Source organism: Clytia hemisphaerica, unplaced genomic scaffold, assembly GCF_902728285.1.
Source record: "Clytia hemisphaerica strain Z4C2 unplaced genomic scaffold, Clytia hemisphaerica genome assembly, whole genome shotgun sequence".
Lineage (NCBI taxonomy): Eukaryota > Metazoa > Cnidaria > Hydrozoa > Leptothecata > Clytiidae > Clytia > Clytia hemisphaerica.
This window is the reverse complement of record NW_027104380.1, coordinates 73,645-97,749: the sequence shown is the minus strand read 5'-3', so window position 1 is coordinate 97,749 and position 24,105 is coordinate 73,645. Positions and strand designations below refer to the sequence as shown.

Genomic DNA, 24,105 nt, shown 5'->3' with positions numbered 1-24,105 from the left:
CTTTTGTTTTAGTTCTTTATCAGGATTTTAGTGCAAAATTTCTTTGGTTCAACAACTAAAATTGCTTCGAAAACTGCTCTGGTTACAAGAAATGACTAAATTCTTCCTTTTCAAACCCAATCAAGACTGGTATTGAAGTATTAAAGTCACAAGTTTCTAATAAACGTCCCTCTTTTAAAGGGGTGATTATTCGAAAGGGGCGTTTATTTCAAGAGGGGGGGCGTTTATTAAATAATTTTTCTTTTAGGAGGGGCGTTTATTTGAGGGGGGCGTTTAAAGAAGAGGGGCTTTTATTTGAAGTAATACGATAAGTTCACCACAAAACTGTGCACATCTATTTGAGGAGGTTTCAAACCAGCAGAAGCTTCCAACAAACACGGTTCTTTTCTTCTTATGGCGTAGTTATGACGTAACAGGCAAGGTCAAAACATTGTGTTTCAATAATGTATAGCACATATGGCGTTCTAAATTACAGGCCTGGTAAACGCGAAATTAACCACGAAATTACGTTAGTTTCCAATTTCGGGCCTGCATAAAAATGAGATAGCCGCGCGTTTACCAGGCCGGTAATTTAGAACGCCATGATAGCAAAGGACCTATTTCGAAACATATATTGGACCAACGGAGAGGGAGTTTATTTAGTTGGATCTCCAGTTCTACGACATGTCATTACGTCATTTAGCATGGTAGCTAACTAACGCATGTCGTTGGCTTCTGAGAAACGCATTTATGCCACATCATAATCTTCTTAGCGACATATGATGGTTACACCATAATCTTCTGAGAAACGCATTTCTGTCACATCATAATCTTCTAAGCGACATATGTTGGTTAGACCATAATCTTCTGAGAAACGCATTTCTGTCACATCATAATCTTCTTAGCGACATATGATGGTTACACTATAATCTTCTGAGAAACGCATTTATGCCACTCCATAATCTTCTTTAAGCGACATATATTGGTTACACCATAATCTTCTGAGAAACGCATTTCTGTCACTCCATAATCTTCTAAGCGACATACACATCACCTGTTATTGCTTGCATTACTCGAAAAGCTAGCTAAGAAGCCTTTGGTTGCTCCGCTATTTGTTGTTGAGGAGATGCTAAGCTGTGAGAAGCCGCTCGCGCTGGACGTAATGCTGGACATCGAACCTCTGTAATGAGAAAAAATATCAGTTCAAAACCCTGCTCCAAAAGGTCATTGTCGTTCCTAACCTATCTTCCAACCAATTCATGATATGCACCACTGCAATGACTTTATGAAATTATGCAACTTTTCAGATTTTTTTTCACCCAATACGTCACTTTTTCTATTGTTTAAGTGACGTATTGGGTGGAAAATTTTTAAAGGTTCTCAGAAGACTCTCCAGTGGTGCATATCATGAATGATCAAAAGTTATGGTTTTTTGTGATAGGATTGCCCTTCTTGGTTTTAAGTTGACACTGCACTGCCCGCAAGGTTTGTGGACAACTGACTCTTTTTACTTGGTATCCACGTATGCTAAATTGACGAGTTTATGTATTTGCACTTTTTAGGACGGCGTAGTGACTCAAGCGATTTGGAAAATCCGCAGTTTTGACTCGCGAAATCGAGGCTGATCAGAATAATAAGAAGATATATACGTATCCGTCATAGAAAACCACTGATACATAAACTCGCTACCTTATCGGCCCTTTTTACGCCGGCCCTTATTGGCGTTATTTTTAGGCTCTTGGCGTAATAAGGGCCGGCGTTAAAAGGGCCGGTGTAAAAAGGGCCAAAATTTTGCAAGTTTTAATTAAAAGTGGCGTTAATTTTTGACCATTGTACTCTATTTAAAGGATTTTATGTATGATTCGAAGATAAACAAGTAATACTTTAATGGACCTACCTATTTATAAAACGAATAATTAGAATTTAATGGAAGTAATGTATAATTTTGGGCATTGCCATTTTACATCATTGTGCGAAAAATCATGAAAATCTGTCGAGTATAAGTTGAAAAAATGAAGGAAACCGTTTTACGCCGGTTTTCGCCTGTTCCGGCGATTTCTAAGGAGTTCCGGATTCAAAGGATGATTTTTTTGGAAATCAAACAATGCTAAGTTTTGGGCATCATCATAAAGAACATTTTTCTGTAAAGAAACAATTAAATAAGTTGAAAAAATGTGACGGAAATGTGAAAAAAACGACGATTTCCGGCACATTTCCGGTTCTACAGACCGGAAAAAAAAATTTTTCGACAAACGGTTTTCGACACCTTTTCGGCAGTACTAATGTGCATCTATGTGCAAAAATCGCAAAAAACTAATGAGAAAATCTCGAGAAAATCTCAAAAAACCGCTTTTTTCGGGACATTTCCGGTTCTAGCGGCCGGAAAAATTTCTTTTTCGAAAATTGGGCTCTGTCACATTTTGGGCATTGCCATTTTACATCATTGTGCAAAAAATCATGAAAATCTGTGGAGTATAAGTTGAAAAAATGAAGGAAAACCGTTTTACGCCGGTTTTCGGCTGTTCCGGCGATTTTTAAGGAGTTCCGGATTCAAAGGATGATTTTTTTGGAAATCAAACGATGCTAAGTTTTGGGCATCATCATAAAGAACATTTTTCTGTAAAGAAACAATTAAATAAGTTGAAAAAATTTGACGGAAATGTGAAAAAACGACGATTTCCGGCACATTTCCGGTTCTACAGACCGGAAAAAATTTTTTTTCGGCAAACGGTTTTCAACACCTTTTCGGCAGTACTAATGTGCATCTATGTGCAAAAAATCGCAAAAAACTAATGAGAAAATCTCGAGAAAATCTCAAAAAACCGCTTTTTTCGGGACATTTCCGGTTCTACCGGCCGGAAAAATTTCTTTTTTGAAAATTGGGCTCTGTCACATTTTGGGCATTGCCATTTTACATCATTGTGCAAAAAATCATGAAATCTGTGGAGTATAAGTTGAAAAAATGAAGGAAAACCGTTTTTACGCCGGTTTTCGGCTGTTCCGGCGATTTTTAAGGAGTTCCGGATTCAAAGGATGATATTTTTGGAAATCAAACGATGCTAAGTTTTGGGCATCATCATAAAGAACATTTTTCTGTAAAGAAACAATTAAAGAAGTTTGAAAAAATGTGACGGAAATGTGAAAAAACGACGATTTCCGGCACATTTCCGGTTCTACAGACCGGAAAAATTTTTTTTCGGCAAACGGTTTTCGACACCTTTTCGGCAGTACTAATGTGCATCTATGTGCAAAAAATCGCAAAAAACTAATGATAAAATCTCGAGAAAATCTCAAAAAACCGCTTTTTTCGGGATATTTCCGGTTCTACCGGCCGGAAAAAATTTTTTTTCGAAAATCGGGCTCCGTCACATTCGAGGGTTTATAGTAATGCACCTTTGTGCAAAAAATCAGAAAAATTGAATGAGCCAATCTCGAGAAAAGTTGGTAACTAACGAACGAACGAACTAACTAACTAACTAACGAACACGGGTTAATTTATAGGACCTCCACCCCACCGGGGTAGGTCCAAAAATTATCCATTGTTTTATTCCATATCTAAAACTTCTGCAAAAATCAGTGATTTTTAATGGAATTTTCAACAGTTTACAACTGAAAAGTGATATTTTAATGTAAATTGAAGCACAAATAGCCATTCTAACAAATTTTGGCGTTATTTACGGCCCTACATAATTGGCGTAAGCCCAAAATCAGGCTGTGGCGTAATAAGGGCCGGCGTAAAAAGGGCCGATAAGGTATTGATAAGTTATACATCGTTTGAAAGATATTGAGTATAATCAAAAATATAAGAGATCTTAGAAACCGTCGGAAAGATATTTTTGAGTTGGATAGGAAAAACGAACCTGAAGTCTTTCGAAGGTAAGATATCATAATACAACATTAATTTGCACTTGTTTTGTATCTTCAAACTTTGTCGCGAAGTCCCGGAATTCGAGAATTTCCATTGTAAGATGTAAACCCCAGGTTGTTGACAAATGTGTGTACCCTAGGAAAATACAATGAAAAACTCATGATGGGTTGGTGTAAAAAGATTAAAGTTAATAAGTTTCTTGTATAACTAGGCTAAAAAAAACTATGTTGAAGTAGGCTGCCCGCATCCCCTAATGTATGATTTGATATTGAGGATGCGCAACGTATATAAAATTCCCGTCCAAGATTTATCCCCGTTTTTGTGTTTTTGAGTTTTAAAAACTAGATTGGCTTGATTAGTATGTTTTATGTGAAAAGATCTGTAAATTTCATTAAATTGAATTAAAAGCTTGAATGGATAGAGGTTAATATAATCTAGACTTCTAAAGTCTTTAAGAAAATAGAAACATCTGAGGGTGACTCTCGTTCGAGAATTTTGTACACGATTAGCATCCCCTATATCAAAACATAATATCAAAGGGGATGCGTGCAGCCTAACGGTGAATAGACTTTAGCTCTTGGAAAAATCTGGTAATTGGTCAAGTACTTTTGCACAATTTTTATCCTGTAAATTGGTATATGTAAATAAAACGTAAACCGTCCTTTGACCATCCTTACCTGAACTGAGTCGCCTTGTCGACAGAGTATAGGGCGTTCGACAACTTGAGCGTCGATGCCTGGACGAATGGAGGGTTTCGTTATGCTGGTGTCACCTAAACAAGTTGTGCTGACCATACTGGCTTCCCGCGGCCGCTTGTGACGTAATACTTGGAAATGACAATCCCCTTCGATGACATCAAAGTCCCAAGTGAGGACTGATTCAGCCTCTGCTACTGTCAAGATTACCTGTAATAAACACACACCGAAACAAAATTTAAAATAATTCTATCATTTTCGAAATGACGCACCAAACTTTCTAACCTCGTTTAAAGGCCGGTCTCCACTTGCGCGTGCTGTGATCGCACTTTTTTGAACAAAACTTCCACGCTATTGGTCAAAAGAAAAATGAAGCAATTCCTGTAGCGCGATCTGACGTAACGGTTGAAAAAAGTTGAAATGTATTCAACTTTTTTTTCGAGCGCGCGCTATATTTCTATGACGTAATCTTTTTTCCCAGCAAAAAGGATTGAAGCCATGGCATAGCAAGCGTGCTTTGACGTCAAAATCCTGTGGACCTAATTAATGATGTCATTGCAGTGTTGACGTCAATTCTTTTTCAAAACACCCATTTTTGACGTCGCGCAAGAAAAACAACACCGAAAAAATGGGTAGAAAATGCATTGTAAGTGGCTGCAAATTTAGAACGCCATGATTGAAGCAAAAAAGTGCGATCAAAGCGCGCGCAAGTGGAGACCGACCTTAACACTTCTCCCTGATCCCGAAAAGTGACTAATTTGAGAAGTAAAGAACACATCAGTGAACGAACAAATTAACTTACGTCATGTGGAGAGCCTTTCATAAAGTTTGCGATGTGATAGAGATCGGTATCCAGCCAGTTCGACTCACTCTCTGATGCTTCTCCGATGTTATCGTATTTATAAAATTGTTTTGGCACTGTCTTTCCAACGGGAATACCACACTGAAAAAAATGCGATCAATTTGTTATTTTGTTGAGGTTTCATATTCATATTATGCACCGTGCCATATGACATTACCGAGTTTATGTATCTGTGTTTTTCTGCGACGGAGACGATGAGGTTCTAGTTTGGCTAGATCCTGACCAGCTGAGGACGACGGTAAATCAGCAATTTTGCCGTCCTCGAACTGCGGGTATTTTCAAATCGCTTCAGTCAATCTACCGTCCTCAAAAGTGCAAATACATAAACTCGCTATTACATCTTAAACAAGTGCCTTAGCTTTAAGGGGGGCAATGTTTAATCTATAAAGACGGCCCATCACTGTTGGGTTCATCCAGACAGAAAATCTTTTGTATGTTATGCCCTCTAGATTGACTAAAAGAGCCTTTCTAAAAAACAATTTTAACAATAGGAAATCTGCGATTATGTGGAATATTAGATATATATTCAAGTTAAAACAGTCAATACGTCACTTGTAACCAATCAGATGTTTGACCCAAGGTATTATGTCAGAAAAAAATACAGTTACGACATGAATTGCTCGTTCAGGAGAATCGATAGTTCACTTTGGTTTGACTGCATGAAGTAGATTTCGAGGAGGTTTGATCATCAATCTATCATTTAAGCTTGGTACTCACGTGATAAAAAAAGTGGCGTTTGATATTTATTAGACGTATCGCAGGCGTTTAATTTTCTAAATCATCTATGTACTCACTAGAAACTCTCTAGTTAAGATTGATAGAAAAAGAGGCAAAAAACGATAAAGGAAAGTGCAAAGGAAAACAAAAATTACAAAAGGATTGAATTAAAGACTTAACACTCAACCTATGTAACTACTCTCTAATACCTAATAGCCGGGGGGGGGGGGGGGGGGTTGGAAAAAATCTTAAAACTTAATAAGTCGGAGGAGGTTGGAATAAGAATGTCCAGGGTGGAAAATTTTCGAAAAATTAAATAGCAGCCCCCCCCGGCTATTAGGTACCCGAGAGTAACGTTTGCAACTAACGAATGTACTCACTTAGGGGGTACTGAACTGTAAACAACAAGCAGCGAATTTCACAATAGACAACTACAAGTACTTTTTTGCTTTTTGTTCTTACTCTTGGTATATAGGCACTGTCGGGAATTTGTTTCTTGATAGGATTAAACAAAACAGAATTTTTGACAAAAAATAGTGATCAATAGAGATTTCAAATAAAAGAATGTTTAAAACACAGCTGATTGGTTTAGACCTCAGTCCGAATGCGATGTAAACGGAGAAATTTCAAAATACAAAACGAGAGCAGTGCGCATAATTCGAAGAGTATGAGTTGTACGCTCGAAACGAAAGACGACATGATGTAGCCTAGAGAAAAGACTGTGTAAGGTAAAACGGGTATTTTGCCAACAAAGAACATGGTTTCTTACATCACAAGAACCTCCAAGGAATTGCGGAATGTATTCTTTCGGAAGGTAGTCAGCCAATCCTCCGGCGCCCTGAAAAAACAATCGTCTTTCATAAAAAAATAATTAATATAACACCAAGTCTTGAAAAGCGGCTGCCGTGGCTAAAGTCTACATTATAAGACCACCTGTCATGCCTCCATTCAAATTGAGATCTATAATATAAAGCCCGGATGGCTAGATTGAGTGCTTTAAACTTTTCCGAGTAGAAAAATTTAATATTGCAAAGCAAAGGCCGACGGGTATACGTGGCGGTTAAGGTTAAGTTTTTTAAGATAGCAAATTTCAGCAATTTTCAGAAAAAATTGCAATTGATTTTTTTACTCTAAAAGAGTTGAAAATTTGAGGAAAATGCACTGTAAGGGTATCAATTTCACCGAATTTTTGCTGCGCTAATAGGGTGCGATTTTAAAAGCCATTTTTTTCGCCGCACATACCGCACAGTAGGTAAACCCTCTGCCCCCTGGCGGTAATTTTCAAGGTCGGGGATACCAAAAAAAGGACCCTAGAAAAGTGGAGGGGCCCCTTTTCAAACAATTGAATAAAATAATATTTTTACTTGATAGTCGTCTCCCGTATAAATCATGAATTTTTTTCTGGTGTTCTCATTGATGAAGGGTGATAGCAAGGTCCATAGCACACCGAACACTTTCGGTGCACGTACGATTAGTAATTGACCCATCGTTTCTGGATAATTCGCCTCAACCAATTCGATCATTTTTAATAAGGCGCGAATACCTTCAAAAATAAAAAAAGGAAATTTCAATAATCTTCAATAGCAAGCGGAGATAGGGAAATTTCAATCATCTTGCCAATACGATTCCTCTCTCCAACGGTTCAGCTAGTTAAACCGTAGTCAATGAGACAAAGTTGTGTAGTCTTAGGTTCCAAAAAAACGCCCCCACCCCCGCTTGTTAATTTTTCCAAAATTTTTCAACCCCCCGGACCTTATTAGGCCCCCCGTTTATTATTTTTTAAGAATGTTTTCAGCTTTCAAAGAGAAGGTCCCTTATTCTGTTCTAAATAGCCTGATTTTAGCCTATATTTACCTTATTTTTAGGTTTTTGGAAGTACAATTTCCAACTCCCCTCGGCAATTAGGCCGCCCGTTTATTAAAATTTTGAAAACTTTCCAACCCCCCCTCCCCCGTTTATTCGAACCCTCTCGTTTATTTGGAACCTAAGAGTAGTAGGCATCAATTTCGACTTCCGTCTAGAAAGTCAGGGTTCTACTCCCACTCAGTGCTGTGGTTGTAGTGAATACACCATTGCCGATGCAATGGAAGATAGAAATTCAAGAAACCTGTAGGGGACTGTGCTAGGTATTGATTCCACAACACAACGTGGATGAGGTGGGAGTGCGTTAGCCTTCTTCCCTAGTAGTCCCCCCCGGAAAACGCACTTAATCCAAAAAAACTGTGTGTCAGTGTGGATCCTTAGTGAATCCTGAACCACTCAATACAGGTGAACCACTCAATACAGGTGAACCACTCAATACAGGTGAACCACTCAATACAGGTGAACCACTCAATACAGGTGAACCACTCAATACAGGTGAACCACTCAATACAGGTGAAACCACTCAATACAGGTGGCCACTCAATACAGGTGACACTCAATTACAGGTGGACCACTCAATACAGGTGACCACTCAATACAGGTGAACAATACAGGTACCACTCAATACAGGTGAACCACTCAATACAGGTGAACCACTCAATACAGGTGGAGCATCCTTTGTAAAGAGACAACTGTCATCATTTATCAACTTTTTCAAACCGAAGAAAGATATTGTGGACACGAATATGACAAGGATAAGATTTTTTACCAGGCCTCCAAAGATGTCTCATGTTCAAACCATCCATATCAACTATCAATGTCCAATTTCTGTGAAGAAAAGGAGGGGGAAATTTAAATCAATCATTCCAGTAAAAAATGACGAAGACAAATTTCAAAAACTTCAAATATGTAAATAAACATCTTTATCTGAATCTTGAGTTTTTTTTCTTGAAGGACTGCAATTGCGGGATATCAAAAAGTAAAAGTGCCGAGTTCTCTGTTTTGAAGGACTGCAATTGCGGGATATCAAAAAAGTAAAAGTGTCGAGTTCTCTGTTTTGAAGGACTGCAATTGCGGGATATAAAAATAGTAAAAGTGTCGAGTTCTCTGTTTTGAAGGACTGCAATTGCGGGATATAAAAAAAGTAAAAGTGTTGAGTTTTCTTTCTTGAAGGACTACAATTGCGGGATATAAAAAAAGTAAAAGTGTCGAGTTCTCTGTTTTGAAGGACTGTAATTGCGGGATATAAAAAAAGTAAAAGTGTCGAGTTCTCTGTTTTGAAGGACTGTAATTGCGGGATATAAAAAAAGTAAAAGTGTCGAGTTCTCTGTTTTGAAGGACTGTAATTGCGGGATATAAAAAAAGTAAAAGTGTCGAGTTCTCTGTTTTGAAGGACTGTAATTGCGGGATATAAAAAAAGTAAAAGTGTCGAGTTCTCTGTTTTGAAGGACTGCAATTGCGGGATATAAAAAAAGTAAAAGTGTCGAGTTCTCTGTTTTGAAGGACTGCAATTGCGGGATATAAAAAAAGTAAAAGTGTTGAGTTTTCTGTTTTGAAGGACTGCGATGGCGGGATAGAAAAATAGTAAAAATGACGCTGTAAAATAATTCTACTGCAATCGCGTCAATTCCCTGGCTGGCATCGTCAAATTAACAGCTGTTTTTTTTCATGAGGATTTCTGTGGAATGGAATTAACTAATAACTCTGATGGGGTTCAGAATATAACTTCCATGGCTCGTTCTCAAAATGGTGGTAGCAACACATGCCCTTGATTTCACAAGAACATTTGAAATTGGGCCATCAGGCCATTTTCCATGCCCTTTTAGCGTGCGGTCATCAGACGCTGCCCCTCCTGAAAACACTAAAATCTTGGTAAAAACAGCCTTTTTAGCAGAAAAACACAAGAAAAAGTGCCCTTTTTGGCCAGCAACGGACGCTTCCCTGCCTTTCTAAAATATGGCCTGGCCATTTCATTTTATACTCAGGGAGGGGGTGTACGAACATTTCCAAGGGACGATCCGAGAAGAACTTCCAGGGGTCTAAAGAAAGTTTTTTAATTTTTTTCGTTCACCCTCAATTTAGGTATGAAAAAAGATTTTCCAAGGGTCTTTGCAAATCTTACTTTTTTCCAGGAGGTATCCACACATTTTGAAGGATTTTTTTGGCTTGAAAAGATTGGTCCACCCCCCCCATGTATAGGTCATTTCACAGTCGAAATGGATCATGGGTAATCAGGACTGATTGCGCCCTGATAAGGGTTTCCCGTTGGTTGGAGGCAAAAATCTTCAAGACATTTCAAAACATTGTACCAATAGTAAGTCATTATTAGCGCGCAGTGGTCCTGATTACCCATTACGCTTTGCGACTGTGAAATAATGGTCTATGGGAATTAAATGGAACAGTCCATTGCAAGAGCTTCTTTCTTACGTAATCGGTTTTTTATAAATGTCAGTCGCTTCCACGCACTTCTTCAAACCCTCTTCGTTGATTGAAACGACCTGAAATTACAGAAAAAAGTTCCCTCCGATAAGATATCATTCTATGAATTGAATTGTACGCATAAAGAGGTCTTGACTACTGAGCTTATTCGAAATCGTTGAAATTTAAATGTTACAGTCAACTTCAACTAATTCAAACCTCTAGAATCTTTCTGTAATGGTGTTTCCAGAAAAAAACCGTGCACACCCTGTTGAGGAGTCCATTTCCATTCCAAGGGGGTATGGTTTAAAATGCAGTGGAATTCCATAGCAGTAGACAAAAATCCGTCAAAAATAAGCGGAATTCCATGGGGGTAATTCACAACAGGGGTTGTACGGTTTTTTTCTGGAAAAGCCCAATTCGAATTAAAACGTCGGTCCTTTCAGCTGGAAAGTGGTATAAAATCAAGGCTATTTTTTCAAGAAGTGATGTTTTAGTGGTAACATGCTTGCTGCTTCAACTAAAATGAAGTTTGCATAGGTCAAAAATTTTCTGCGTGGGTAATTTTTTTTCTGCTGGTATAAGCACTAAACACTAATAATTAGAAGCTTTAAATTCCAGAGTAAATTTAGAAGAGTGAAAATAATTTCCTCGCATAAATTACGGGAGACGAGATGGAGTTTTTACAAGCTCTTATTTAAGTTGGTTGGTCGTTAACCAGTAATAAAACAATTTTGTTACTTTTTCTCAAGAACGTGTCATTTTATTACTTCAAATGACCAATTATTAAAGTATCTTATAAAAACCCCATCTCATCTGTATTTAGAGGACAAATTCACTCAGAAAAAAGAGAGTAATTACCTGTTTTATGAACCCTGTCTCCCCGACAGTCTTTAAGAGTCCTTTGAAATCCATGCTGCCAATCTTCACTATGTACACTGGTCGGCCATCTAGAAAGAAATCGAAAAAATATCAAACGATCTCTCCAAACTGAGTGATTGGCAAGTGGTCTGAAAAATCTTTCTGGTTCCAATTATCGCTCATTCGTAGATAGTCGAGCCGGATGTTCTTGGATCTACCGTAAAAACTCCAATTAACGGACACTCATGTCCCTTGATCGATCAGTAAAAATGCTTGCCTTCAACTGTGACAATTATACAAAACGTGGAAGGCCTTGTAAGACTTTATTAGATCAAGTTGTATCAAGTGGATTGTCAATTGATGGTCTGTGCAATCGAGCACTAGACAAAAAATAGTTATATGTTTTGAAAAATTTATGATGATTGGAGTGACTTACTCCTCTATAGTGCTATTTGGTAAAATTTATATATATAAAAGGCGGAAAACCTTAGCAGTCAGTTTTATTTCCCCCGGTCATTTCCTAGTCAAATCCTCATAGAAAGTTTCCAAAAGGCGGACACTCATTTGGCGGACAACGTTTTTGGTACGAAATGGCCAAAACCCTACTTTTTCCTCTCTAATTAGTGGACATTAGTGGCCACGTCCTTAAGGAGCTAGTTACGTAAAAAAACATATATGTAATAAAAACTGCAAAAATCTAGTCAACAATCTATGAGGAACATATTATGCAAACAAAAATTTGTTAGATGTAGTGTCTCGGCCATAAGAAAAAACGATCTTTTTACGAAAAAAACAAAATTCTTTAATGCCTTCAGATGTTCTTAGATAGGGTCTGATCCTAAAATGTTCGAATTATCTTATTTTCAGCATTTTTGTGGGTGTTTTGCTGGTCTTTTCTAAGAAACCGAAAGTCTATAGATCTCAGAAGAATGTTCATGTAAACAAATTTAATTTTTATAGAAATAACCAACATTATATATACCCTTGTCATGGTAGTGCCATCCACCAGGGTAATATTCGAGAAGTGCACCAGGCGGATTCCACGTTTCCAGGATCTTATCCACGTGATGTTGACGTCTCCAATGCAACGAATTCTTTAACATCTCGTACGCCTGAAATTAAGGAGATAAAATGATTGGTCAAGCACTGAAATTCTATTTTAATGTCACGTGAGTTAGGTAGGATTTCCTACCGAAATACGGCACACTTTAACATCTCGTACGCCTGAAATTAGGGAGATAAAATGAATTACACTCTGATTGTTGGATGTGTTGATATGAACCTGTTATATTATTATTATTATATATATTGTTGATATTGCTTTCGAAAATTTGGGAAGCTTCTGATTGTTCAAGCACTGAAATTCTATTTTAATGTCACGTGACTTAGGTAGGATTTCCTACCGAAAGACGGCACAGTTTTCAGTCAAAGTACGCCATTTAACCCTACAGGCTTTATAAATCTGTGTTTAAGTCCACTGGTATTCGGTTCATCTTAATTTAATTGGGACAGGAGTTGAGTAGTAAATAAGTATATTCATCTGGAACCGGGAGTGAGGGAGTCTATCCCCTTTTCTATTTGCGCAGGAGATCGAATGCTGAGGTGGAGCGCCACACCTACTCTCAGCTCCCAGTAACTTACCGCCTAGATCAGATTACCCAATCTAAGCTACTCATCCGCTGAGTTGGCGGTGACCGGGGATCGAACCCACAATCCTTAGATTGTAAGGCGAATGCTCTACCGACTGAGCTACCCGGCCAGGAATTGAGTTTTCAGGATATTACTATTCAACAGATGCCAATCTTTCTAGGACTGAATGTTGAAATAATTCAACAAGAGAGTATTAGAGTACAACAGAATTAGTGAACTTGAACTTGCATTTTGAATTGGAATTTAGGATACCAATAAAAGTTAGTTTTAATCAGATGGCCTTGCGTTATATTCATCATTCGTATTCAAGTCATCAAGCTCTCTAAATGTTATATCCTCATTTTGGCAAAACCATTCCCAAAGATTCAACAAAAATAGTGTGAGAAATTGTTAGAGATTATATATTCGGTATTATTCATGATATGCACCATTGCAATGTCTTCCGCGGACCCAACAGCTGATTGGTTGAAAATGACGTATTGACTGTTTTTACGTCAATTACAACCAATCAGCTTTTGGGTCCGTGACGTAATGTCAGAAGACATTGCAATGGTGCATATCATGAATACATTCATGTGAGAGATAGATGTATAATGGATTGGAGACTCACCTTATCCAAGCTATTTTCTCGAGCCCGTAGGAACCTCAATAAGACTGAAACGGAAGGAATCTACAAAAAGAAAATAATTAGACATATTGTTGAGGGAAAAAGGTACTCATTCATGTGATGCACCCTTTTCTGTTCTCGTCAATTTCTTCACATTCCTACAAGTTAAGAGTTGAATAACACATACTTCACTCTTTCTACTTTGATCTTCAAGGCGCTAAGAATATTGCTTGAATTGAATTACAGAGAGTATTTTACACCACTTTCCATCCGAGAAGATCAACTATAAAGGTTCGAATTAGAGAAATTCGAATACCTAAGTAGAGATTCTAAAACCCATGGCGTTCTGAAGTACATTGTAAGGGTGCTCCATTCCACAGAAATAAAATAAAGGTCATTTTTTTAAATAACTGATACTGACTAGCGATGTTACTCATGAAAATAGATAGGGACATTTCTTTGTGAAGAGTGCTCCATCTCAGTGATATAAAATAGAAGTCAGTGAAAAATACCTTTCCAGAATGTGTTCCCTGAAATCGCCTGCGAAGTTGTAATAATCTTGTTTCCTCAATACTGGTCAGTTCTCCGAGATATCTGGCGATGAGACCTTCGTCTAATTTATACTCTGCAAAGTAAAAACATGAAAATGTGTTCCCAGCTGGCACGCAACGTTATTTTAACGTTCAAATGACGTTATTTGGACGTTATGAATGTCACATGGACGTTGTTTTGACGTTGTGTGCCGGCTGGGCTCGTTAAGAAAATTTCTAAGTGACCATAACAAAATTTGTAATAAGTGAATAGTCTAGAGCTAGACTGCTAATAAACATCAAATTCACACTCCGTAAAATCTAGGCTGTACGCATCCCCTCTGATATGATTTGATACAGGGGATGCGTATCGTGTGTAAAATTGCCGTCCGAGATTTATCCCCGTCTTTGTGTTTTCGAGTTTTAGAAACCTGATTAGCTTGATTAGTCAGTTTCATTAGAGATCTTTAGGTTTCATTAAATTTGAGTTGAAAATTTGACCGGCTAGAGATTCATACAATCATTGGATTTCTAAATATTTTTAAGAAAATTGAAACAGTTACCCCGAATTTTAACAGTGACGTCAAAAAATCGAAAGTTTGGAGCCCGAAAACCTGGGCTGAAAACATTCGAAAAAGTCGCAAAGTGGAATATTTGCATGTAAAAAACGCGGGTGACGTCTAGTATAGGCTACGTGCAACCGATATAATACTATATTTCGAATAGTACCGTGAATAAGCTAGAAAGCCTCTTTACATGTAAACAAACCCAGTATCTACGGCTTATTTCAAAATTCATTGCCGTAGAAGGTCTGTTGTCATTGTCTTTTCTCATTTGAGATTTTTCAAACCGGCCGCTGCGATGGAATGTTAGTGAAAGAGGGGAGACGATGGGAGAAGTATTGCTATTTACAAATCATACTTCGTCGCAGAGGTTTCCGTACGGGAATTTTTTTATCAAACAAACAATGCGCACAGAGTGTACTACGAAGTGCTAAACGTGAGATACACTCTGGTACAGAGTAAGGAATGCTATGTACAACTTTCAGTTTTGAAACTAACTTTATGGGGTTGATCACATTCCTCAGACATTTTAAGTGGGTGGGGTGGTGTGCGCGTGCTATTGCACGTCTCAAATGATGCAGTTTGCACAAGGATTGATTATTTTTTCCTGAAATTTTGGCCGATCGCTTCCAGAATATGGATTACCACTTACAAGCTATACAACAATTTTTACTAATCATTACCTTGCAATGGGGGTGGTTCTGCTACTTTTTGAATCTTTTCCTTATGAGTGGGTTGTGGAGGTGTCTCTTTGACTTCGGTTTTCTTCTTCACTTCTTTGCTACCATCTTCGACATCGTCCGCAAATGTCTCCTCTTCCAGATCTGTCCGAAAATAAACAACACAAAATCAAAGTTTAAGATTTATTTTTCTTTAAAAAAATTAAAAAACATCACAGGATATACGTTTTTTTATTTATGAGAACAATTTTATATAGTCGAACGTGCGCAACGCACTGGGCTCAACTTCAGTGGCTTCAAATCATTCGTAGGCCCAATTGTAGACCCCCAGATATTCACCCAATGAACAAGTGTGCCAAATTTCAACCAAATCCGATCATTTTGGAGGCCTGTAGACTGCTCCAAAGCTTTAGCCTCGTTTTGGCAAAAAACCCGTTCCCAGGCCCCAAAAATCAAAATTTTTGAAAAATGCAAAAAGCACCGCCAGATATTCACCCAAGGAACAAATGTGCCAAATTTCAGCCAAATCGAACAATTTTTGAAGTCTCCAGGCTGCCCCAAAGTTTTAGCCTCGTTTTGGCGGAAAACTCGTGCCCAGGCCCCAAAAATCAAAATTTTCAAAAAATGAAAAAAACACCCCAGATATTCACCCAAGGAACAAGTGTGCAAAATTTCAGCCAAATCGAACAATTTTTGAAGTCTCCAGGCTGCCCCAAAGTTTTAGCCTCCTTTTTTTCGAAAAACTCGTGCCCAGGCCCCAAAAATCAAAATTTTCAAAAAATGAAAATAACACCCCCAGATATTCACCCAAGTAACGAGTGTGCAAAATTTCAACGAAATCCGATCATTTTTGAAGTTTCCAGGCTGCCCCAAAGTTTTAGCCTCGTTTTGGCGAAAAGCTCGTCCCCAGTCCCCAAAAATCAAAATTTTCAAAAAATGAAAATAACAACCCCAGATATTCACCCAAGGAACAAGTGTGCAAAATTTCAACCAAATCCGACCATTTTTGAAGTCTCCAGGCTGCCCCAAAGTTTTGGGACATACACACAGAGACAGACACACACACATTCTCAGATTCTAACTCAATTGAAGTTGAGAAAAAACATAAAATTAAAAATATCAAAATTTTGCCAAATATTAAATCCACACAGATGGAGTTGCAATTTTAAAAGAGTTGTTTAAATAGAATTATTAATAATTCCTTTTTTTGAAGTAATTACTTAAAAGATTAAACTTCAAAAAAAGGGAGAAAATTCGATGAACGAATCAACAAAGAGTACTGTATTAGTGCAAACGCAAAGTGATACACGCTGTTTTTTTATGAGAACCAGTAAATTCTGGCTGGGGCTAAGATTGTCCGTAAATTTCTTCAGTTTTAAACAATAAAGCTATTGTTCTGAGGGCCTAAATCTGAGGCTGGTGTTCTTATAAAATTGTTCTTATAAATAAAAAAACGTATACCCTTTGACGTATTATGCTTCTCATAAAAAGTTAGCAAAGTCAACATCATCGGGTATCTAACAGCCCACATTTTTTTCAATTATATGAAGTTCCCTGTTTTACTTATTTTTAGGCGCAGTGGTGTGATGGTCATCGCCCTTGACTCCCGTCTGGGAGACCCGAGTTCGATTCCCACTGTAGTACTACGGTTCACTTGGCAAATGAACACACCTTCACCCGGGTCAACCCATACCATGCGAGGGGAATTTGGTACACCACTACTCTGATACAAGAGTGTGGGTGATATGTCAGGCATTGTGGTGTGTGGTGTCACTCATCCCGTTCCGCGCCTGCGACGAGCGATAATCTCTCCCGCGTTGTTCGAGTGTCATCACTATGCATCATGGTATCTGTGTCTCGCGTGCACAGAACCAACGGTGTCTGGACAGCGCTATGCGCGTTCTACTCCGCATTTCCCAGTGGGGAGGGGTCATATCACCTTGTTTTATTACGAAAACGCTCTGATTTCATTTTTAATTTCATCCTATTTCAGTATTTCAATAAAATTAGAGAAATATTTTGTCGAGTTTCAATAATTCAAGCAACCATGGGGTACTCAAGTTCGAGTTATACTGTAGAGACTTGTTTATAATTATCATATTTGTTTAATGCAAAGGGACCAGACAACTTTTTCAAGTTAAAGAGACATTATGGAAACTGTACTGTAGAATTGAATACCTTTTAGTGAAACGATGGCATCGGTATTTTCTTGTGATGATTTCTTATCGGCATGACTGATAGTTCGTGGGCGGCCTTGTGATCCTTGAAAGGGCGGAAAATATGTACGCCCCTCACTGATCAACTCGTTGATGTAATAGTTGATAATTTCTTTACCCTGTACCACGAAAAATAATAATTCGTCATAGAATATAAACTCTAGGGAAAAAGCACTGTCCGAGTGGATTTAAAAAAAAAGAGAAATAAACAGACGAAAAAAGTTGCAGGATCTTTCATTGGATCTCGCTATACAGATGACTCTCACTAATTCGAACTCAAACTGGGAATCTTATTTGTATTTGTTTGTTGTTATAGAGAGGTTCGAACTATAGAAAGTATTTTAAGAGGGTTTTTCCTTGACGGGGACTGGAAATCAGTTCGAATTATAGAAAAGATTCGAATAATAGAAGTTCGAATAAGTGAGAGTCAACTGTAGTCTCTGTTTGTATACGATTCATAAAATTACTGTAAATAATTCTTCAGTCTTTTACAGTGCTCGATACATAAGTAGAGCGATGTCAGTCAGAAAGAAAAGACACTTTTTTATTCTGAATAAAAACAGAATAAAAAAGTGTCTTTTCTTTCTGACTGAATAAAATTACTGTATAAACTTTAACACTATCTCGTGGTTTGTTTACCTTTTTCAAATTGGAGGTGTAAGCTTTAATGGCCAATTTTTCCACAGCAGCCTCGAAACCAAAGAAGCTGACGACATCCAGGCTAGCGTCCTGTTCGAATAACGTCCAGTTAGGATTATCGGGATGAACCTGAAAATAAACATTCATCGGATTAAAATTAGCGAAATTTCTTTCCATCAAAATTAATCTGTTCATTCGTGAAAATCAATCAAGACTCACGGAATAATAGCAATGTTCTTTGATAATGAGACGGTTAGAAAAACTTTCATTCCAAGCTTCGATCTTCAGCGTTCGGTCCAATTTGTTGAGACTGTTTCTTTGGATGAAAATGGCGTGGTCTACTCCCGCTATCTGAAATATAAGAAGAAAAAGAAATCCGTCCATTAAGTATCTGTACATTTAACTTAATCTGAAGTTCAATCATTTGATTTAAGTTCCCATTTGCGATAGAAGTTTAAAGTTTCCCGGAAGGTTTTTCACTCCCTTATTTGATTTTTTAGGGTGTAACGAATTTTCTATCTTTTTTTCGCAATCGAATAATATTAAGAATTTCAAATTTAATTCCTAAATCATACAAATATCAAATATTTTTACCTAAAAATTCAGGTTTTCAGCTACAATCAGTCTCTCTAACATATTGGCAATTTTGGCAATTTTACCATTTTTCGAAAATTGAAGTTTGAGCGAAAATGTAAATTTCGGGCCTGATTTCTAGGCTATATTTCAAGCCCTACCGGAACATTTTTGAACTTTTGGATCCTCAGATCAAGTCTTAAGTCGAGCGTTAAAAATCAGAGTTAAAACTCTACCCTTCCAACCTACTCTAGAGCGCTTCCAAATTGTTTGTGGTTATAAAATTTCGTGGGGAATTTCCCTTTTGTGCCAAGTATTTTGGTACTGATTTTATTTCCGACATTCGGATAGGATTAGGGAGACTTCCACTTCGATACAAATAAAAATTGAATTGAATTGGAATTCACCTTGAAATGTGCCAACCGCAGTTGGGCTTTGGAAACGCACTAGAAATTGCAGAAGCTAGCTTCTACAAGCCCTGCAACGCAAAAGAGATTAGCAGAACCATACTGTATGAGTCTGCAATCGGCTTCTTTTATCGCAGGCACCTGCAATTTTTCCTTGTAATTTATTGGTCATCAAACTTTTGGACATTTTATTTTCAACCCATGAAAAATCCGAGCATTTTCACTTTCTAACTTAAAACTTGCGACTGCTTTATTTTTGACATTCGAATGTTTTTATTCGATTCGGACGATTTTTTTTGTTCTGTGTAGTAGTTGAATTCTTTATTCGCTGGCAAGACCACGGATGTCTTAGATAGAGCTAATCCATCCTTAACTGAAGCAAAATAATGCGCCATCTTTACTAGATGTACCACAGTTCCGTTCTGGCAATTTGAAAAACCAAGCCTGTTTTCACAGCTTATGGCTTCGGGCCAAGTTTGTTTTCATACAAATGTATTACAGCAACCTGAAAAGAACAACTTCTACTGTCGGTTTTCCTGCTGTGGATTTGTCTATAAATCGAAAGTTTTTTTTTTTTTACCGAAAGTTTTTTTGGCTGAAGTTGAATATGATTGACTTAAAATTCCAAAATTTGATTAGTCGACTGTTTACCTAAAGCTGAAGGGAGCTCTTGATTTCATGGAGGTCGCGTTTTTATTTTAACTTCGACATTGTAGCAAAATGAGTTAGAGAAGGCGTAACATTTAAATCAGAGAAATTACAGCTCATCATAGCACTTTCATTTGCCTTGACTCAGTCTTGTTTTTGAACTGAAAAAGAACCTAGGGTCTAGTGGGGGTAGCTCTTGTGTAGGGGGTAGCGACAAAACTGTCGCGACGTTCTTGATGAGAACCGTCAACATTTCATCAACTTTCGCTATTGGAAAAACCAGAAAAAGTTGGAGTTTGAAGTTTGTCTTGCTATTTTTCGAACTGGTCGAATTCTGGCTTTTCTCGGATGTCCTCTATAACAAAAATGAGTTTGGGGTGAGAATATGACGAAAGAGAGAAAAAATAGGAAGGTAACCTTCATGATTAAATGTTTTTACGATGTTCTTAATAAGCTTAGTTTCTTTTTTAAAAACTTAAAATGGGTTTAAAATCACTACTTTGTTACTTTCTAAGTAATTTCTGAAATTTGAAGCTTAGGGTTAGTTCTTAAATTGTTCTTAGGTTTTGGTCAATTTTCAGCCTCGTGTTCTTATAAAAAGAGGTTAGCTGACCTTTAAATGTTTGATGGCTATGTGGTGAGAGAGGTGAATACGAATTCATTTGAAGGAAGAAGGAAGTGTTCCGAAAAAAAGAATTTGAATCAATCATTTATGAAAGGAAGTATCAAAAATAGAAGTTGACATTCTTAAACTACTGCATTTTTTTATAAGAAGGATAAATGTTCGTAAAATCAGTTCCGTAAGTTTTGAGCTGATCGTTAACACACCCACTGCCACCTTGCTAAACTTATCGAGTTTTTCCATCCAGGAGTTTCGGATCGAACCCTTTCGGAATCAATGGTTAAAACTGTTCTTTAGTTTAAAAAATGAGCCTCTGGTTCTTAAAAAAAAACATAAAGTCAATATATCAGGTCAAATAATGAAGAGAAAACTTTTCGGAAATTCAAATTTCTTCCACGTAAAAAGAACAGTCGAGATCTTCAACAAAGCATGCATGATATTGAAGACACGCGAATGGAATGAAATATTCTTTACTCGATGAAAATTCCCCCTTCTGATTTCAAGAAGAAAGATATACGATACTTCATCAACACGTTCAAATTTTTGAGGACCGAGGACTAGATTATTCAGAAGATTTTGTACATAAGCTTTGACAAAAGTTCTTATAAAAACGTGTAGTTAACGTGGGACCCCCTCCCACTGGAAAAATTGACAAAAAGATGAAGATTAAAGATTAACGAAAATTATACTCCATTTTCTGCCCGATGAAAAAATTCAAATAACACAAATCCTCACTGCAAAATATTGTGCTAGTTTATCCCATCGCCACTGAATTTTCTTACTTGGAAACTATTGAATTCAAATCTACAGCCATAAAAAAAAATTGGAATATCAATCCACATTGCGCTCAGCTCGTTATTGTTATCTCCACTGGCTGAGATTATACTTTAATGGGATAGACTTTTGCGGGGAGTGTCATCCGCAAAAATCCGCAAAAATTAAGTCCCAATGGAAATCTGGAAGGGCCTCTTCCGCGAAATACTTCTAAACAAAACTCAAAATATGTCAGATAAATACTATTTGAATGGTTACTTGCATCAAAGAAGCGCAAATAATGTGTATTTCAGAAACCAACATACAAGACTTGGCAGTAAAAGCCACAAAATCGTGAAAATATTGCCATTCAATAGTGCCACCCGCGAAATTTAATCCCCGCGAAAGTTTATCCCATTAAAGTATCCTACCGGGTCGATGTTATTACAAATCGTAAACGCACAAATTATAACAATTGTTCATACCTTCCTTATAATGTAAGGGGCGTCAACATGAAGGCGGCACCTTCGCTCAGCAATGTGTACCGCCCCATCGTCACTTTTGAATTCGTAAGTGATGTCACTACCAAGAAAAGCTGGAATCATTTTGCATGTTGGAAACCTTCGTTGGTACGCCTTGATCAGAAAAAAACCAAAAAAAAACAAAGTTAACCTTAGCTTTTACCAGATAGTTACCTAACTGTCCCTCCTAAATAGAGTTTATATTTTACGTGAATGGCCTCAGTAATCTAGGAGTTTTAGACAGTCTTCCGATTGTTTTCACGGGGTCCACGGCCAGCAACATTAAAAGGAGCGAGGATTCGAACCACGAAGCCCTTGTTTGAGGCCCTAACGCCTTTGAGCATTCTGCTAATGTTCCTCCTGGTACCTTATCCACCCAGGAATCGTGGGAGAAGGAAATTGGCTTGAAACAGTTTTGAAAAAAATGACTTTACATCAATTGAAAACGAAATAATTAATAATAGGACAACCGAATAAACAAAAAGTGTCGTGGAATAATTATCAGTTAAGTTAATCTGTATTAAATATACCGTGGAACCTCTATAACTCCAATGTCTCCTTAACTCGAACAAGTTTTCTGGTCCCTTCACTTAACAATGCCTTCAAAACCAATCATCTCAAACATATTGGTGGTATTAGCGGCCGTAGGGTAGTGGTAGAGCATCCGGCTATCGATAAATAGCTATCGAAAGAGGAGCCTTCGGGTCGCCTCCGACTGCGGTCGCAGACCTACTACTTACTATTGGTGGATAAAGAATTTGAAGACGACAACGACGACCGAACATTAATTATAACATTCACTACCAAAAAAAAGAAGCAATGCACTTATTGGATTTCACCAAATATTATAATAAAAGCAAGAGAATGATGCATACCTGCATAACCATTTCGAAGGGATGTTCATAGACACGTGTGGGTGAGGTGTATTCTTGAACCATTCTTATTTTTTCTGTTCTTTAATATTTACTTTTAGTGCAAAAATGGTTGTTCGATTCTCAGCTAAAAAGAAAAATATTTCTATAAATATAGATATTTCCTTGGGCCAATAATTTAATGGTGAAAAAAATAACGAGAACCTTCACACTTTTATTCAAAATCAAAAAATAACAAAAAATATGTTGAAATTCATGAAGTGTTCTTATAGAGCTGTTCTTACTGATGTCATCGCTATGAAATGGCTTCCGGTAAAGGAACGCTCGGACTACAGTATGGCTAGACTCGCATGGAAATCCGTTAATATGAGTACTTGGCCAAAGTTTCTACCAATTGAAAAGTATGAGCAACCTATTACTAGGAACGACCGTATCGGTGGTACAAAATTGCGTGAATCTTTGAATTTTAATGGCTCGTTTGAATTTGAAGCTCCAAGAATTTTTAATGACCTTCCTGTTACATGTCGTAACTCACTTGAATATAAAGTTTTCTGCAAAGAGGCGATTATTTCCTAGATAAAGCTCTTGCTAGAAGCCTGCAGTAGTACAAGCCTTATTCAAGCTTTTTCTCAGCTTGATATCTTCTGCTATCTTCTCAGCATAAGCTTTTGTTTTACATATACTGACATTCAATCTCTAGTTTCTCGTATGCGATATCTCCCACAATCACTTAATGACGAACTGCTTTATATTCCACTTTATATTGCAATACCCATATTAGTTTGTTAACAAGTCACAATTCTAGATACATTACAATCTCTTCTCTAGCACAAGTCATATTATTACGTCAGTAAGCAATCATGTTTCTTAATTTCATTAAAATTCTAAACCAAATATGTTACTTGAAATTTATTTTTATATACAGTATGATATGTTCATAGGCACTGGTACAGACCCCTTCGCACTCGTATTTAGTATCTATTCCATATGTCTATTCAGTTCATCGTTCACTTTTCTACATAGTCTCAATTAGCTCAATTAGTATTTACAATTCCTATCTCCCATCCATTTTGTATAGTCTAACTTAATTTCATATTTCATCATCTATTTCATTGGTGGTCTACCAGTATTATGTTTTGTTTTGTTTTTGTTTGTTTTTTAGGTAAAGTTAGTTATTTATTTTATGTTCACCTTAAAATATTGAAAATGACAAACAGGCCTTGCTATACCGGTTTTATCTTCGTTTGGCTACATTCGAATTTATTACTTCTGGTCGCGGGACTAGATATCGTCCCAATTCTGAGTTAATCTTCTGCATACAATTACTAGCACTCTACTTTGCTAGCGTAGCCGGTCAGAGCATCTCACTAGTATACATAATAATTTTACAAATATAAATATTTTTTTCTAGACTTTGCACACATATGTTATATAATATTTTCAGCTGAAGAGCCAAATGTAAATTTGGAGATTGAAATATACCATTATTATTATTATTATTATTATTATTCTTATAACAAAGTACTTATCATAAGTAAGTAAAGTATATTCATCTGGAGTC

The 24,105-nt window shown here is 37.2% G+C and overlaps 1 protein-coding gene across 1 annotated transcript; it reads right to left on the bottom strand.

Annotated features, from left to right (window-relative positions):
* Nucleotides 1-272: 272 nt before the first annotated feature.
* Nucleotides 273-22,671, bottom strand: LOC136819159 (SEC14-like protein 1). The gene is made up of 18 exons (XM_067075365.1): nt 22,548-22,671; nt 21,637-21,786; nt 18,368-18,499; nt 18,149-18,277; nt 17,472-17,628; nt 15,297-15,437; nt 14,033-14,145; nt 13,524-13,583; nt 12,246-12,375; nt 11,264-11,352; nt 10,412-10,482; nt 8,754-8,812; nt 7,486-7,664; nt 6,891-6,959; nt 5,345-5,485; nt 4,525-4,752; nt 3,840-3,982; nt 273-1,159 (listed from the first exon to the last, which is right to left on the bottom strand). The coding sequence occupies exons 1-18, from the start codon at nt 22,608-22,610 to the stop codon at nt 1,030-1,032; spliced, it is 2,184 nt and encodes a 727-aa protein (XP_066931466.1). The 5' UTR covers nt 22,611-22,671; the 3' UTR covers nt 273-1,029.
* Nucleotides 22,672-24,105: the final 1,434 nt, after the last annotated feature.

Coding starts and splice junctions, on each gene's coding strand:
- LOC136819159 (XM_067075365.1), bottom strand. CDS start 22,610: ATGGTTCAAGAATACACCTCACCCACACGTGTCTATGAACATCCCTTC. Junction 12,376..13,523: donor GAGAAAATAGCTTGGATAAG/GTGAGTCTCCAA, acceptor CCTTAATTTCAG/GCGTACGAGATGTTAAAGAA. Junction 3,983..4,524: donor GACAAGGCGACTCAGTTCAG/GTAAGGATGGTC, acceptor GTATTTTCCTAG/GGTACACACATTTGTCAACA.